The 16,521-nt window shown below is 41.8% G+C and overlaps 1 protein-coding gene across 2 annotated transcripts; it reads right to left on the bottom strand.

Moving 5' to 3' along the window:
* Positions 1 to 1,721: 1,721 nt before the first annotated feature.
* On the bottom strand, positions 1,722 to 15,510 carry LOC118384156 (galanin receptor 2b-like). Of its 2 annotated transcripts, none has more exons than XM_052518747.1 (3): positions 15,369 to 15,510; positions 5,670 to 6,064; positions 1,722 to 3,894 (listed from the first exon to the last, which is right to left on the bottom strand). In XM_052518747.1, exons 2-3 carry the CDS (start codon positions 6,041 to 6,043, stop codon positions 3,141 to 3,143), a joined length of 1,128 nt encoding a protein of 375 aa, XP_052374707.1. In that variant the 5' UTR covers positions 6,044 to 6,064; positions 15,369 to 15,510; the 3' UTR covers positions 1,722 to 3,140. The 2 variants fall into 2 exon arrangements, with proteins under 2 accessions (XP_052374707.1, XP_052374706.1); XM_052518746.1 differs by lacking the exon at positions 15,369 to 15,510 and adding an exon at positions 10,101 to 10,257.
* Between the last annotated feature and the right edge of the window lie 1,011 nt (positions 15,511 to 16,521).

The raw sequence follows: 16,521 nt of genomic DNA, 5'->3' as shown, positions 1-16,521 counted from the left end.
CCTGCTCCCAGGTCAAATTCCAGAGATGCAAGGATCTCTGGGGGCTCCCTCTTTCTCCCCTTTCTTGCTCTCTCACTCTCTCTTGCTGCTTTCCTTGATATTCTACTACAGTATCAGTTACTTCCTAGAGGAAAAGGAACAATCTGCCAAGAACAGGTAGGCCTAAATCAGTGGAGGCTGCTGAGGGGAGGACGGCTCATAATAATGGCTAGAGTGGAGTCAATGGAATGGTATCAGACGTGGTTTCCATGTGGTTGATACCATTCCATTGACTCCATTCCTGCCTTTACTATGAACCGTCCTACCCTCAGCAGTCTCAACTGCCTTTAATGGAGAAAAATAATCCTCTTTTGTGTGCACGCACAGCACTGTGTGCTCTATCTTCACACAGTTTCATATTTATTCAATGTGGTCAACGTGGTCAGATGCATTCAAGGATGTAACACTACAAGGTGTGAAACAGAGGAGGGTAAGCGCTCTGAGGACAAGGGAGGCTGCAGGCTTATTGATTGGTTGCCACAACAATTCAGAAACAAGTACTGAGCCTTATAGAGCGTCATTGAAAAATCCTTTAAAAAATCACACGACAAACAATGCCTTTCTATAATCCTATCATTGCAAACAGAGAGCCTGTAGTTCAATAATTATATTTACTGTCTGTACTCATAGTAATGCCAGTGAATGAAACATGGGAAATTATTGCCTGCCACCGGAAGAATAGGATCAATGGAGTAGGTGGATGTATCGAACCACTATTTGGAGAGACAATTATAAAATGTGTAGGATGGTGAGCCAGACTAGAAAGGTCTTAGAAAATGCTTCATAAGAATTGGGTGAGACTGAACCTGTGACTGTTACTATGACAATAGTCATTTTATTAGACATATAGCATACCTGAAATGGGATTTAGCTAATTGAGGCTCCTCACATCTTGCAATGTAAATTAGCTCTACTCTTGACATGATAATAGATGCTGTCTTCTATTGAGATCGGATTAGCTCATTATATTTTCCAACCTTCAGAATACATGATGTGTGATACTGACCACTTTAGAGCATTGTTGTCCCTCTACCTTTTTACCAATGAAGGTTCTCAAAACGAACACACAGAGCGTAATGTGAAGTGTGTGTCACGTGTATCCTGCTATTATTAATGGGTGAACAAGAAAAGGATACATACTCCATCCTGACTTTTAGATAGGCAGTGTGCATGTTGCCAAACCTACCATAGCAAAGAACACAATGAGCTGTGATGGGACTGTTACAACTCCTTATTGCTTTTCTAAACGTCTCAGTAGTGTACTTATGAATACTGATGTAGGGACTGAAATCCCATATAAGGATAAAAAGCATTTCCCATGAAAGTAATTGTTATTTCCCCCCAGGCAGAATTTGCTTTTAATTAGTCATACTGAGAAGTTAGACGTTGAAAATCTACAGCATATGGGCTAAGATACCCACGAGGTGGTTAGCTATTTGTTTCATGTTAATAAGCTGAACCAATTGAGCTTTTAAAGCATGGTCTGTTAGAGCTTGAATGTTTAGAACACACAATATTTGTTCGTCTTAGTTTAAACGCATTGCTTATGAATAGCTACATTACACGAACGTACCTTTCATAAAAAAACTACATAGGGATATGTCTAGGTTTAGGGTTGAACCCAGGGTTGTGCACATGAAGCTAGGATTAGGGTTTGATATGTTACCAATAATAGCATTAAATACCGCGACAAAAAAAACAACATTTTATTTGATCATTGATATTTACATCCACTTCTGAAATGTTTAGCCAATATTTAACCAAATACATAATCTCATCCAATACACATAAACAAGTTAGAGAAGTACATAAAGTACAGACATAAGGAAGTGTCACAAAAAAGGCGAAAACAAATCATACAGAAAGCACATTGCATTTTGACAAAATTGCCGGGTATGAAGGAGAGTTCTAAATATAAAATATATACTTTTCTGTTCTGGCCTTTTGCAGGAAAATCAGTCCTGCTGGTGGAAAATTGCATTTCTTGGAATTTCTAAATGAGAGGGAGGGTAAGAACATGAGAGGCAGGGTAGTTTAACACAGCAGTGAGGTAGTATACAAGCTTTTAAGGAGACTCGACTAGAAAAGGGGAAACTAGGAAAGTGAAGAAAGCAAACAGAGAAAAGAGAAATTTGACTTCATAGAGTTTAACAGACAGATTAGATAATACAAGTGAATAGAGGCCATAAAGTATAATATAGTTAGCAGCATGGAATTTACAACAGCAACACAACTCTTAAGTGACTGAGTTCAGTAAACATCAGAGAGAATCATGCAAAAAATACAAATATGTGCAAAGCAAAAAGATAACAGCACCAGCCTAATACATTTGAACCTATAGAGATCCTATTCGTAGGTTGCACCTCCATCACCTGGTCGCGTCATGCCATTGTTATGAGCATTCTCAAGCCGCCCTCTTGAGATTAAACGCATTCATTCTGAACGTAGGGAAATGACTGCTTCATCTAAATTACAATGACGTTGCAAATATTTAGTAGGACACAACTATGCCATCATTGTCACTTCATAAAATGTACTTCAGACAGAGGGTAATGTTGTCATTAGCTCGCAAAGTTTGTTGAAAATAGCTAGCAATGCTAAACCTAGCTAGCTAAAATCCGGTGATCTCCACTCAATCTTAGCTTGCTAGCTAACGTTATTCTGCAAGGTCATCTGATGACATCAAAATTATGACAAAAGGTTTTCCTACTAATTAATTGCCTCATTTTGAAATGTAATTGTATTTCCAAGCCATTGTAATGCACTTGATGATATCTTCCTCAGCGCTCATTGATAATGCATAGAGTAGAATGCTCAGTCGGCACCAGTTCTAAAACAAATGTTCAAACCAATATCGTGATGAAACATAGGTGCAACCCATAAATTAAATGACTAGTATTCTAATGTATAATTCTCTATTTGAACCATTCTCATGTTTGTTTGTTTTAAGGATCATGCTCTCTTTACCCTCTCATCAAATTCTCAGTTGTCACCATCTCAAGAACCGAGATACTGTCATCATTGAGTTTCCCTTTGAGGTTGGAAAGCAAAGTCTTTGTGATAAGGCAATCTGCACAGTCCTTTACCATAGGCCTCATCATTCAAGGCTGTTTCTGGAAATGGCTTATAGTTGCTTCCCTCGGCTCGGCGATGGGCCGGCTGCTCATCTCACAGTCATTTTGTCGTACATTGTCCTCATTCATTTGTGACACTTCTGTGGACCCCGCCTGGAACCCAGGCACTGTGTTGGCTACATGTACCACATGCACTTTGTTCCTGCCGTTCTTACTGAGAATGCAGCTGAACACCTTCTTGAAACCTTTGCGAAAGTGCTTGGACACCAAGGCGTACACAATGGGGTTGAGGCAGGAGTTGGCGTAGGCCATGCAATGAGAGAGGATCCTGAATGCGTATGTGGTCTGGTTGAAGGGGAAGTCTCCGTACAGATAGCATAGGATCACCACATGATAGGGCAGCCAGCATAAGCAGAAGAGCACTGTGACGATGATGATCATTTTGGTGACTTTGCGCTTAGCCCTCTTGGACTCTGACATCCCATCCAGAGGGTCCACAGCAGTCCACAGGTACTTGATGGTTCTGGTGTAGGACAGGCTCACGATGAGCACAGGGATCACGTAACCAAACACAAAGGTGCAAGTGTCCAGCACCTTGCGGTTGTACTCCTCCCAACCTGGAACACAAACGTTACTGTTGGCGTAGTCTATGAGGTCGTAGTAGCTCAAATACGGTCCTGCAAAGATCAATGATAGTCCCCAGATGACTACCATGGCAACCACGGCATTACAGGGCGTTCTCAACTCTCTAGAGCGAAGAGGGTAGCGAATGGCCAGATACCTAGACCAAACAGAAAGACTTAGTTACATATTGTATTAAAACATAATGCCATGAATCAATATACACTGAGTGTCCAAAAATGAAGTAACACCTTTCTAATATTGAGTTTTACCCCACCCACCATTTTGCCCTCAGAATAACCTACATTCTTCGGGACACGGACTCTACAAGGTTTCGAATGAGTTCCAAAGGGATGCTGGCCCATGTTGACTCCAATCCTCCCCACAGTTGTGCCAAGTTGACTGGATGTCCTTTAGGTGGTGGACCATTCTTGTTACACACAGGAAACTCATGGTCATGAAAAACCCAGAAGCATTGCAGATCTTGACACAAACCGGTGGACCTGGCACCTACCGCCATATCCCATTCAAAGACACTTAAATATTTTGTCTTGCCCATTCACCCTCTGAATGGCACACACACAATCCACGTCTCAATTGTGTCTAGGCTTAAAATCCTTCTTTAACCTGCCTCCTCCCCTACATCTACACTGATTGAAGTGGATTTAACAAGTGACATCAATATAGGAGATCATAGCTTCCACTTGGATTCACCTGGTCAGTCTCTGTCATGGAAAGAGCAGGTGTTCCTAATGTTTTGTACACTCATTGTATGTTGTTTGCTTTATATGTGTAATTGCAAGTCAACTGGGATTTCATTACACTCCACCTTCTAAATGGAATTAATTGTTTTTACTGTTGTGTTGCTTGCACAAAGACATACAAATATTATGAGCGCTTGCTTCTGGGGGTTAATAGACAAGAGGCACATTGGTGCTGCAAATGGACCTAATGAACGGGCAAACAGTGTGTGTGTGTATTGCTCATCCCAAGCTGGCAGTGAAATAATTGCTGCTGGGTATTCTAGGTCTCAGCTGAAGCCTGAGTGGATGCTCATTTTTCACATAGAGGACATCTATCAAATGAATGTTCCCCTACAAAAGGTAAACAACACCAGGGTTTCTGCTCCCTTATTTAATGTAAGAAAAAAAAGACCAGCTATTTTCACTACTCTGAGCATAGCGAGGGCCCTGCAGAATCAACAGCATCCATTTATGCAGGAAAGAAGAATATGTCCATTTCATGTAGGGATAACACATTAGTGGTATTTTACTGTATTCAATCACAGATTCAGCCTCGATTTCAGGTCAAGACCTACTCTTTCATTTCCACATTTTAATGCAGATAAAATGCCCTTCCCTTGATCACATGAATACTGGGTTTCAATTAACGTGACCAACAGGGTTGCCAAAAAAGAAATGCCTGAACAGCATTCTCCCTATCTCCCTGTGAAAATGTTAAGGTTGTTTTGTAATAATGACCAATGGATGACTACAGTATAGGTTACTGCCGTGTGCTTTGCTAAATGAGCGTTACATGAGCGTCCATCCTCTTCTGTAGAGAGAGTATTGGGCGCTTGTATAGAGAGGAAGTGTGCTGGACTTTAATGAGGTGAGGGAAATAGTGACCTTGGCAATAGAACTCTGTACTATAATTGGCATTGACCTTTAGAGCTGCAGCACAGGTTATGTCTCTGTGCTTTCGGTTAGAACTCAACCGAATATAAATGACAAAAATATTTCACAAATGAAGTATATTCCTATCAGCTCCTCGTTATGAGCCATAAAGAAGTAGTTAACCCCTAAAGGATAATTAAGATCTTCCTTATGGAATTTGTATGCATGTAGAAAAATGTGTATAGAGTATTTCAATGGTTTGAATTTAAAAAAAAAAGTTAAATGAGACATTAGCCAACAAGAGCTGCACTGTACATACCTGTCAACCGAGACGGCGGCCAGCGTGAAGCTGCTGGCGTACATGGTGAGGTTGATGAAGAAGTGGACCACCTTGCACATGAAGGAGCCGAACACCCAGCCCTCCAGGGAGTAGATGGTGGCTTGGAAAGGCACGCAGAAGATGATGAAGAAGAAGTCGGCCACGCTGAGGTTGAGAATGAACAGGTTGGTGGTGTTGTATCCCACCTGGCCGCTGCGGAGGAGGACGGCCAGAACCAGACTGTTCCCAATGGTCCCCAGCAGGAATATGAGCGAGAACACAACGGGCACGATCACACTGGTGGGATTCAGCTGGTAGCTGTCCGATGTGTTCCAGGGCCCTGCTGTTTTGCTGAAGTCTTCCAGATCTGACATTTTGAGAGTATTTTAGAAGTTCTGGAAGAGAATGAGAGAAGTACACGATGTGGTTAATGCTGTTGAATTATGACTACAATGGGGCTACAGGGACTTTAGGGAACACAATACTGATCATTTATGAACGTATATATTCACAAATGTTTTAAAACCAGTTCATTCAAATGTTCAAACCACGAGGATAGGGAGGAAAGTTTGTTAAATATTTCTCATAACACATCAATTTGTATTATGTCTCATGTCCTGAATCCCACATTGTGCAAATTTGAGCAACTATTTCCTTTTGGATGTTTTATTTGACAAGAATGGTGGATTGTGTTCCAACTGTGAGGATAAAAAAAAAAAGACAACCATGTATTTTCATAACAGGGAGCCGATGCATGCTCAGACTACCCAAGGGACCTGTCCACTCCGCTTGTGTCTTTTCTATAGCCTTCCCACCCAAAGTGACCTGGTTATCCTCTTGCATTCATCCTCATAGCATGAAGATGCACACATCCATTGGCTGCTAAGCCATACCAGCAGCAAGGTCTATTAAAAATTGAGTAGGGAGAGATGCTGATATATTCAAGTCATCATTTAAGCTTTGATTATTTGAATCAGCCATGTAGTGCTCGGGCAACAAAAAAAAAACGAGTTTGGGAAACAAGTTTTACATACTGATTAAATCAGCATATCAGATCACATGTGATTACAGTAGGCCTTGCCAGCACAGTGGCTTTGGAGTGTGCCTCAATAACGTTTCAACGATGCCCACGTCTTAATGGAAATGGTTGAAATGACATGACACACATACACAATCACTAATAGTATTCACATGCAGATTCAGATGAAACCAAGAAAGATGATGCAGAAGTTGATTTGTTAGTATGAGAGTGATTACATTGTACTGTATGGAAGCTTAAGGTAGGCCTATACAGTAGAGGCTTGTTTGAGTCTACAGTGCTGCAGTCATTATCTTATTTGGGAACTAAACTAGAAATAAACATACATACTGTACTTCCTAACACCATGCAGATAGTAAATCCGTCTATATATGAGGACCATGCCTACTGACATCATTGGACCATTCTCACTCTATTTTTCCTATTCAATGTTCATGTTGGACCAACGATGAGTGTTGGTAAATTGGCACTTGCTGTAAGTGCCACTCTGGACAAAGTATGGCTCATCCTCCAAAATACAGCAGAAGCTGCTCGTGCAATCCACCATTTCACTCACTGTAATTCGTATTTTTGCTACGCTATGTCACTATCGGGATATATCATGAAAGGAGTAAAACGTTGATGTTGTAGATTTGACAGTTATTGTGTAGGGTTCGGTTAAGCTAGTTTGCTCACCCTCCACTGAGGTCCAACACCTACTTGTTATCAGAGATTTGTTATCAGTTATACCATTACACCACAGGAAAAATAGGTTACAATAAATCTGTTGGCTTGGATTGTACTTGTCTAGCATCAACTTGACAGCTCTTAGAAAACACAGATTTCTCAAAGCAGAGCTGTACCGCCATACACCTCCACCTCATAGATCTCCATCAGCCTACGCCAGACCCATCGCTCCTCATAACAAAACTGGACCTGATCCAGCACAGGACTGACTGATCTCTACCGTACCGTGAACATGACAAGTCAGATGTCAAGACGACAGGTGCTGTAACCAACTTTAAATTGCCATGACAGAGAGTATTGTTTCAGCCAACTAATTGGCTAGGGATCCTATTAGGTTTGTGTCATGACTGCTAAGTCGGTTGCCAAGCTGACATCTGCTGTCATGATTGGTCTGATGCGACATTATTGTTGTTACAGTTTGGCATATTTGTGACAGAGGATTCAAGTCCCACGTTAAAATAACGACAACTGTAAAGGCTCTGTAGCGCATTCATATTGTCTTAAAACAAACGACTTGGATTCTTCCCAAATCGTTCATAAGTCCTACTATATCAAGGGTGATATGAAAGTACATCTGGTGATTTGTCCGTGTGCAGCATCCTGCCTTTCCCACCCTTTAAATGGCATGCCATTGGCTTGATCTCTGTGGGTTCATTTCGGGACCATGAAAGCCTTGAAAAATAATATTTTGTCAAATCACTGTCAAATTATATTATCACTGTCATACAGGAAACCCCTTTTAAAATGTCTCATTCACTGAATGCTTTCTGGCTGATAGGAATGGGAAACAGTCTCTCTCTAAACATTGTCTTTCTACCACCTATTAAATCTCTTACAGACTCCATATTAAATCTAATTGGAATATCTGGGAGATGACAATTACAGTGGCAAACACGGACTCAACCTGGGAACACAAACACAAAGAAGCAAACATAGTGGAACGAGCACATCCAAACACATCACAAACATACCTCAAATCTTCCATAATCAAATACAAAAGTTAGGAATTTTACATCACATTCTACTTTTCTGTTGCTGTGGTACCACAACAACATGTACAGTATTGTGCCCTTTTAATCTAAATGAGGCTTTTGGAGAACAGGATCAAATTGAATATACCCAAAAATGAAAACATAGATTTTCCTAACACAACATCACATTTGTAATCACAGTAGGCTGCTTTGCCCACTTTCCTCACACATTGCCAATATGTGACCTTGAATAATAATGAAAAAGCAAACTGTCAACATACCTCTGTGGCTAATGGCCGATTACCAAAAGAGGAAGAGCGGTTATGTGAAATACACCAAATGATTTAAAATAAACTCTGAGGTATCCTCAATGGAGTTGTATGAGACAATAAGTAAGTAGTTCTGGTATTTAAATCAATGCTCTCTAGCCTACCACTTTAGCTTTACCGCTACTGTCTATATTCCATTCCCAAGAGGCGTCTCATCACTCCTGTTGTCAAGAGTCAGAGCCCAGACTCTGCTCCTCAGCAAGCCAAACTCCCAGGGGGAAACAATCTTGACAGCCATGTCATTTGAGCTGGCTGACAGGAAGAGCAGCATGACAGCCATGTCATTTGAGCTGGCTGACAGGAAGAGCAGCATGACAGCCATGTCATTTGAGCTGGCTGACAGGAAGAGCAGCATGACAGCCATGTCATTTGAGCTGGCGGACAGGAAGAGCAGCATGACAGCCATGTCATTTGAGCTGGCGGACAGGAAGAGCAGCATGACAGCCAGCCTGAGAGGCAGGCAGAGAGGACGAGCTAGAAGAGCTATCGAGCTAATCCCTTAGCGTGTGTGAACCAACAGTTGGAGAGGATGCAGAATTTGCCTCTCGTCTTGAGTCATGATGATGGTTTTGTGTGGAATTACAGGAGTGTTGGACAATTGGAGGAGGGTAAATGACAGGATATAAAATAAACATACGATCTTCTGCTTTTCCTTGTCACGGATGTGCAATTGCAGCAGACGACCACACCGAGTTCCACTCAGCTAAAAACAAGAAGAAGCAGCTCCAGTGGACACGTGATCATCAACACTGGACAACTGAGGAGTGGAAATACGTTGCTTGGAACATGACAGCAAGTCCAGTTTACTTGAGTGGCCTTCTCAGTCCCCAGAGCTCAACTCTATAGGGCATCTTTGGGAAGAGATGGAATGGGCTGTTCGCAGCATGAGTATACTGCTGGCCCATCTGCAGAAACTGCGTGATGCCATCGCATCAGCATGGACCAACATCACTGTGGAGCTTTTCTAACACCTTGTAGAATTCCCCATAGAATTCAGGCTGTTCTGGAGGCAAGGGGGGTCCGACCCGGTACCAGATGGGTGTACCTAATAAACTGTCCGGGGAGTGTAGATCAGTGGAATAAATACGTTTATAATGAACAAATGTAATTGAACAAAATGAAGGTGAAGACACAGACAACATGTAACCAAACTTCTGAAGCACATTCTCATTGTAACAGTAAGAGTAGTTATCATCTAGCATCCCACATTCCAGTGGTCGGCTGTTATGCACCTCCTCACAACAGAATATGGTACATGGTAAATGCATTTGAAACCTTTAGAAGAATTGCTTTATACATATTTGAAGGCGTTTGTGTATGAATGTAGACACATCATGCAAATTAGAAGATGTATATTTTTACTTACCAGGATTACTGGCAAACGATATATCCGTTGTTCAAATGTCCTGTTTATGTTTGTTGTGTCCTGCTACCCTCAACAGAAAAACAATGCTGCTCATGCTAATATCTGCTCCATAGTCTGAGCTCTCTCTCTTCTCCCTCTCCTCCGTTGCACATTGATATTCTGCCTGGATATCTCTCTCTCTCTTCCTCTCCCTCCCTCCCCCTCCCTCCCTCCCTCCCTCCCTCCCTCCCTCCCTCCCTCCCTCCCTCCCTCCCTCCCTCCCTCCCTCCCTCCCTCTCTCGCTCTCTCTCTCAGTTCAACCCTTCCCTTTCCCCCTCTCACAAAGGCTCCTCCTCCACATTTAATTGAATGTTCACACTTCACTGCAGAAGGGGTGCATTGTGTTTTACACACTGCCATCCGTACTGGAGCAAGGCTTAACAACCACTGTTTATTATCAGCTAGTGGGATAAAGGAACAACCTCAAGCAATATTGTCAATCAGTCAAGCCCCTGCTGGACCCAGACTACGGCACTACGGCTGGAACTCATCAGCTATTAATGTGGTGCAAAGTTTTCCATAAATGCATCATTATGGCAACTTTGACTGGTAGCTTATTGTGAACAGTAGCACAATTACAGCTCTCTTGGATTGTTCTCACTAATGTGTTGGGGGTGCTTGTCTTTAGGGGCTTTGAACTTGTGAACTCAGAAAAGGATGATATATGAATTGTTTGGTTGTGGGATCAAGTTGCAACGTTAGGGAATATGGCTTATGCTTTATGCTTTTCTAAACGTAACCCTTTTGGATGACTATATACAGCAGCTTGATGAAGTTAGCCCCTATTGAAACGAGGTCTCTCATCCACATATATTACATTTCAATGTATTGGTCAAATAGATTTGTGTTGTGTGTGCTTTCGTCAACACGTGTATGCAAGTCTGTCTGCCCTGTGAGTGTTTACATCTAGGGTGACATGATATTGATATTCAGTCATCCGTACGGGCTCTCTTGATCTAAATCATCCATACTGTTAGCCTTAGATTTATACATCTGTTTGTAGAGTTCAGTCTCCAATCTTCCTAACATGTTGCTCTGTTTACACTTCCAACATTTTGAAAACATAATTACTCCCACCTTGTAGCCTGCGAGAAACACTCACAACCAGCTCGTAATTACACACAGTTGGCTTGGTGTGTGTTATTATGCATTACAAAAATAGTGTTATAGTATTCTTTGTAATAATGTCAACAGCACATTAAGCACATCTAAGTGGGAAATGATTCAGCTGAACAGGAATTAAAGCTTGACCTCCCAAAGCAGCCTCTTAACCAGTTGAGAAGGAGGCTTAATGATCTTGCTTACAAATACTGTGAATTATGCATATTTGATCATACCCCGTGCTCAAGAGTTGCTTTAAAGATCCAATGTAGCCATTTACATTATATCTCAATATTAAATAATTTCTGGGTAACCATTAAGTACCTTACTGTGATTGTTTTCAATTTAAAAAAAACATACATAGTTTCATAGCAAAGATGAGCAAACAGCAATTTCTCAAGCAATACTTCTGATAGGGCAGTCTGGGAGTGGTCTGACTGGGGAGGGGAAAACTGAAAACTATCTGTTATTGGCAAAGAGATTTGGAATTCTCTTTCTTATTGGTCTAGTAACTAATTTACTGCCAGGTGATTACACCAGGCACTCAAACTCCATCCCACCAAAACAGTCTTTAAAACAGCTCTTACACTAAAAGGCTATTATAATTTTCACAATTTCACAGTATTATTCCAACCTCATAGTGTGGAATTATATATACAGTGGGGCAATAAGGTATTTAGTCAGCCACCAATTGTGCAAGTTCTCCCACTTAAAAAGATGAGAGAGGCCTCTAATTTTCATCATAGGTACACTTCAACTATGACAGACAAAACGAGAAAAAAAAATCCAGAAAATCACATTGTAGGATTTTTAATGAATTTATTTGCAAATTATGGTGGAAAATAAGTATTTGGTCAATAACAAAGTTTATCTCAATACTTTGTTATATACCCTTTGTTGGCAATGACAGAGGTCAAACGTTTTCTGTAAATCTTCACAAGGTTTTCACACACTGTTGCTGGTATTTTGGCCCATTCCTCCATGCAGATCTCCTCTAGAGCAGTGATGTTTTGGGGCTGTTGCTGGGCAACACGGACTTTCAACTCCCTCAAAAGATTTTCTATGGGGTTGAGATCTGGAGACTGGCTAGGCCACTCCAGGACCTTGAAATGCTTCTTACGAAGCCACTCCTTCATTGTCCGGGCGGTGTGTTTGGGATCATTGTCATGCTGAAAGACCCAGCCACATTTCATCTTCAATGCCCTTGCTGATGGAAGGAGGTTTTCACTCAAAATCTCACGATACATGGCCCCCTTCATTCTTTCCTTTTCACGGATCAGTCGTCCTGGTCCCTTTGCAGAAAAACAGCCCCAAAGCATGATGTTTCCACCCCCATGCTTCACAGTAGGTATGGTGTTCTTTGGATGCAACTCAGCATTCTTTGTCCTCCAAACACGACGAGTTGAGTTTTTACCAAAAAGTTATATTTTGATTTCATCTGACCATATGACATTCTCCCAATCTTCTTCTGGATCATCCAAATGCTCTCTAGCAAACTTCAGACGGGCCTGGACATGTACTGGCTTAAGCAGGGGGACACGTCTGGCACTGCAGGATTTGAGTCCCTGGCGGCATAGTGTGTTACTGATGGTAGGCTTTGTTATTTTGGTCCCAGCTCTCTGCAGGTCATTCACTAGGTCCCCCCGTGTGGTTCTGGGATTTTTGCTCACCGTTCTTGTGATCATTTTGACCCCACGGGGTGAGATCTTGAGTGGAGCCCCAGATCGAGGGAGATTATCAGTGGTCTTGTATGTCTTCCATTTCCTAATAATTGCTCCCACAGTTGATTTCTTCAAACCAAGCTGCTTACCTATTGCAGATTCAGTCTTCCCAGCCTGGTGCAGGTCTACAATTTTGTTTCTGGTGTCCTTTGACAGCTCTTTGGTCTTGGCCATAGTGGAGTTTGGAGTGTGACTGTTTGAGGTTGTGGACAGGTGTCTTTTATACTGATAACAAGTTCAAACAGGTGCCATTAATACAGGTAACGAGTGGAGGACAGAGGAGCCTCTTAAAGAAGAAGTTACAGGTCTGTGAGAGCCAGAAATCTTGCTTGTTTGTAGGTGACCAAATACTTATTTTCCACCATCATTTGCAAATAAATTAATAAAAAATCCTACAATGTGATTTTCTGGATTTTTTTAAATCATTTTGTCTGTCATAGTTGAAGTGTACCTATGTTGAAAATTACAGGCCTCTCTCATCTTTTTTAAGTGTGAGAACTGCACAATTGGTGGCTGACTAAATACTTTTTTTGTATAACACAGGAAAATCAGTTTTTTGACTGCAATGGCCCTGAAGATGAAGATGTGTTGTTCCAGCTGGTATGTCCTTGGTATTTACTAGGGAATGGTGTGGTCAAAATGCATAATACTCCTTCTAGTAATTCAACACAATTGGTAATTAGCTGAGATTATAATTAACTGATACAAACATTTACATTTACATTTAAGTCATTTAGCTCTTATCCAGAGACTTACAAATTATGACATCCAGTGGAACAGCCACTTGCATCTAAATCTTTTGGGGGGGAGGGGGAGAAGGATTACTTACCCTTACTTACCCTATCCTAGGTATTCCATGAAACAGGTGTCTCCGGAAGGGTGATTGACTCCGCTGTCCTGGCGTCGTGAGGGAGTGTGTTCCACCATTGGGGAGCCAAGCAGCGAACAGTTTTGACTGGGCTGAGAGGGAACTGTACTTCCTCAGTGGTAGGTAACAAAGAAACAAATGTATTGTAATTACTAAGCAATAACATGTTAGCAAATTATAATTTTAAAATAAAGTCTGCCATCATGATTTTTTGTGATACATTTTTGTACTTTATTCTGTACTGTTAGGGAATACAATGCGTACGGAGGCAGTAACCAGACAATTTCAGGGAGATTACAGTGAGGAGATAGATGAGGAAAGCCAAACCTCAGAGGAAAACTCACATGAGACTCACAGTATTGACCTTTTATTACCTCAGCACCACTTTATGCCTGGTCTGAGCGCTCCAGAGCTTTCTGTCCTCAGTTACAATACACCATAATATATTACCAGAGCCTTTCACAGACCTTTCAGTGGGCAGGTGCTCAAAATGAGGAGAAAAAAGCCACCCAAGAGGCATGCCTCCCACTCTCCCCCTCCTCCCTTCGCTAGATATTTTGGTTGTTGATTTTCATAGTTCATATCTCGAAATTCATTTATTTCTACAACACACACTCACTCATCACAAATTGTAAGAAGGTGACAGGTAGCCTAGCGGTAGTTGGCAGGTAGCCTAGCGGTAGTTGGCAGGTAGCCTAGCGGTAGTTGGCAGGTAGCTTAGCGGTAGTTGGCAGGTAGCCTAGCAGTTAAGCGAGTTGGGCCAGTAATCGAAAGGTCGCTGGTTCAAACTCCTGAGCAGATTAGGTGAAAATCGTGTCAATGTGCTCTCGCTCTGGATAACAGTGTGTACGTAAATACAAGATAGTTACAGTGCATCCTAAAGACATGATTGACATTGGGAAAAGAGGATGGGCTATCAGCTGATTGTTGATGTTAATCTGCTAGTTAGCTTGCTCAACAATTTACTACTGAGCTGTATGGAATTGTTTTAAGAAGGTCATACCAAGGATCATTTTGAAATTTGATTTTAAGATCCTCCTTGAAGTATCCCCCCAAAAAACAATGATTTGATTAAACATTTAATTTGGCCTTACGGTAAACTATATGGAATTGTTTTAAGAAGGTCATTGATTTAGAATTTTAAGACCCTTGAAGTATATAATATTTTTGGGGGGGAATAAAACATTTTATTTGGCCTTACTGCTATTAACCCCTACAAACACATTGAACAACAGATTCACTACATGGAACAACTGATAATCCCTTAAAATACCAAAAGGAAGTTTGTCTCCATGTAAATACAGTGCATTCAGAAAGTATTCAGACCCCTTGACTTTTTCCACATTTTTTTTACGTTACAGCCTTATTCTAAAATGTTTTATATTGTTTATTTTCCTCATCAACCTACACAAAATACCCCATAATGACAAAGCAAAAACAGGTTTTTAGACATTTTTGCAAATGTATTAAAAATCAAAAACCGAAATATCACATTTATATACGTATTCAGACCCTTAACTCAGGATTTTGTTGACGCACCTTTGGCAGAGATTACAGCCTCGAGTCTTCTTGGGTAGGTAGCTTGGCACCTGTATTTGGAGAGTTCCTCCCTTCCCTCTCTGCAGATCCTTTCAAACTCTGTCAGGTTGGATGGGGAGCATCGCAGCACAGCTATTTTCAGGTCTCTCCAGAAATGTTTGATCGGGTTCAAGCTCTGGCTGGGCCACTCAAGGACATTCAGAGACTTGTCCCGAAGCCACTCCTACGTTGTCTTGGCTGTGTGCTTAGGGTTGTTGTCCTGTTGGAAGGTGAACCGTCATCCCAGTCTGAGGTCCTGAGCACTCTAGAGCAAGTTTTCATCAAGGATCTCTCTGTACTTTGCTCCGTTCATCCGTGCCTCAATCCTGACTAGTCTTCCAGTCCCTGCCACTGACAAATCAAATCAAATCAAATCAAATGTATTTATATAGCCCGTCGTACATAAGCTGATATCTCAAAGTGCTGTACAGAAACCCAGCCTAAAACCCCAAACAGCAAGCAATGCAGGTGTAGAAGCACGGTGGCTATGACAAACATCCCAAAAGCATGATGCTGTCACCACCATGCTTCCCCGTAGGGATACTGCCATGTTTCCTCCAGACGTGACGCTTGGCATTCAGGCCAAAACGTTCAATCTTGGTTTCATCATGGTCTGAGAGTCTTTAGGTGCCTTTTGGCAAACTCCAAGCGGGCTGTCATGTGCCTTTTACTGAGGAGTGACTTCCGTCTGGCTCCTCTACCATAAAGGCCTGATTGGTGGAGTGGTGCAGAGATGGTTGTCATTCTGGAAGGTTCTCCCATCTCCACAGAGGAACTCCTCTCAGAGGAACTCCAGAGTGACCATCGGGTTCTTGGTCACTTCCCTGACCAAGGCCTTTCTCCCCCGATTGCTCAGTTTGGCCAGGCGGCCAGCTCTAGGAAGAGTCTTGATGGTTCCAAACTTCTTCCAATGTTGGTACCCTCCCCAAATCTGTTCCCCGACACAATCCTGTCTCGGAGCTCTACAGACAATTCCTTCGACCTCATGGCTTGGTTTTTGCTCTGACATTGTCAACTGTGGGATCTTATATAGACACGTGTGTACCATTCCAAATCATGTCCAATCAATTTAATTTACCACAGGTGGACTCCAATCAAGATGTTGAAACATCTC

The sequence above is a fragment of the Oncorhynchus keta genome, chromosome 5, assembly GCF_023373465.1.
Source record: "Oncorhynchus keta strain PuntledgeMale-10-30-2019 chromosome 5, Oket_V2, whole genome shotgun sequence".
Lineage (NCBI taxonomy): Eukaryota > Metazoa > Chordata > Actinopteri > Salmoniformes > Salmonidae > Oncorhynchus > Oncorhynchus keta.
The sequence above is the reverse complement of the archived record's forward strand: the minus strand, read 5'-3'. Positions and strand labels throughout refer to the sequence as shown.

Excerpts from the sequence above, each read along its gene's own strand:
- LOC118384156 (XM_052518747.1), bottom strand. The coding sequence starts at position 6,043 with ATGTCAGATCTGGAAGACTTCAGCAAAACAGCAGGGCCCTGGAACACA. Across the intron at positions 3,895-5,669 it reads GCCGCCGTCTCGGTTGACAG|GTATCTGGCCATTCGCTACC; the intron begins GTATGTACAGTG and ends TGTTTGGTCTAG.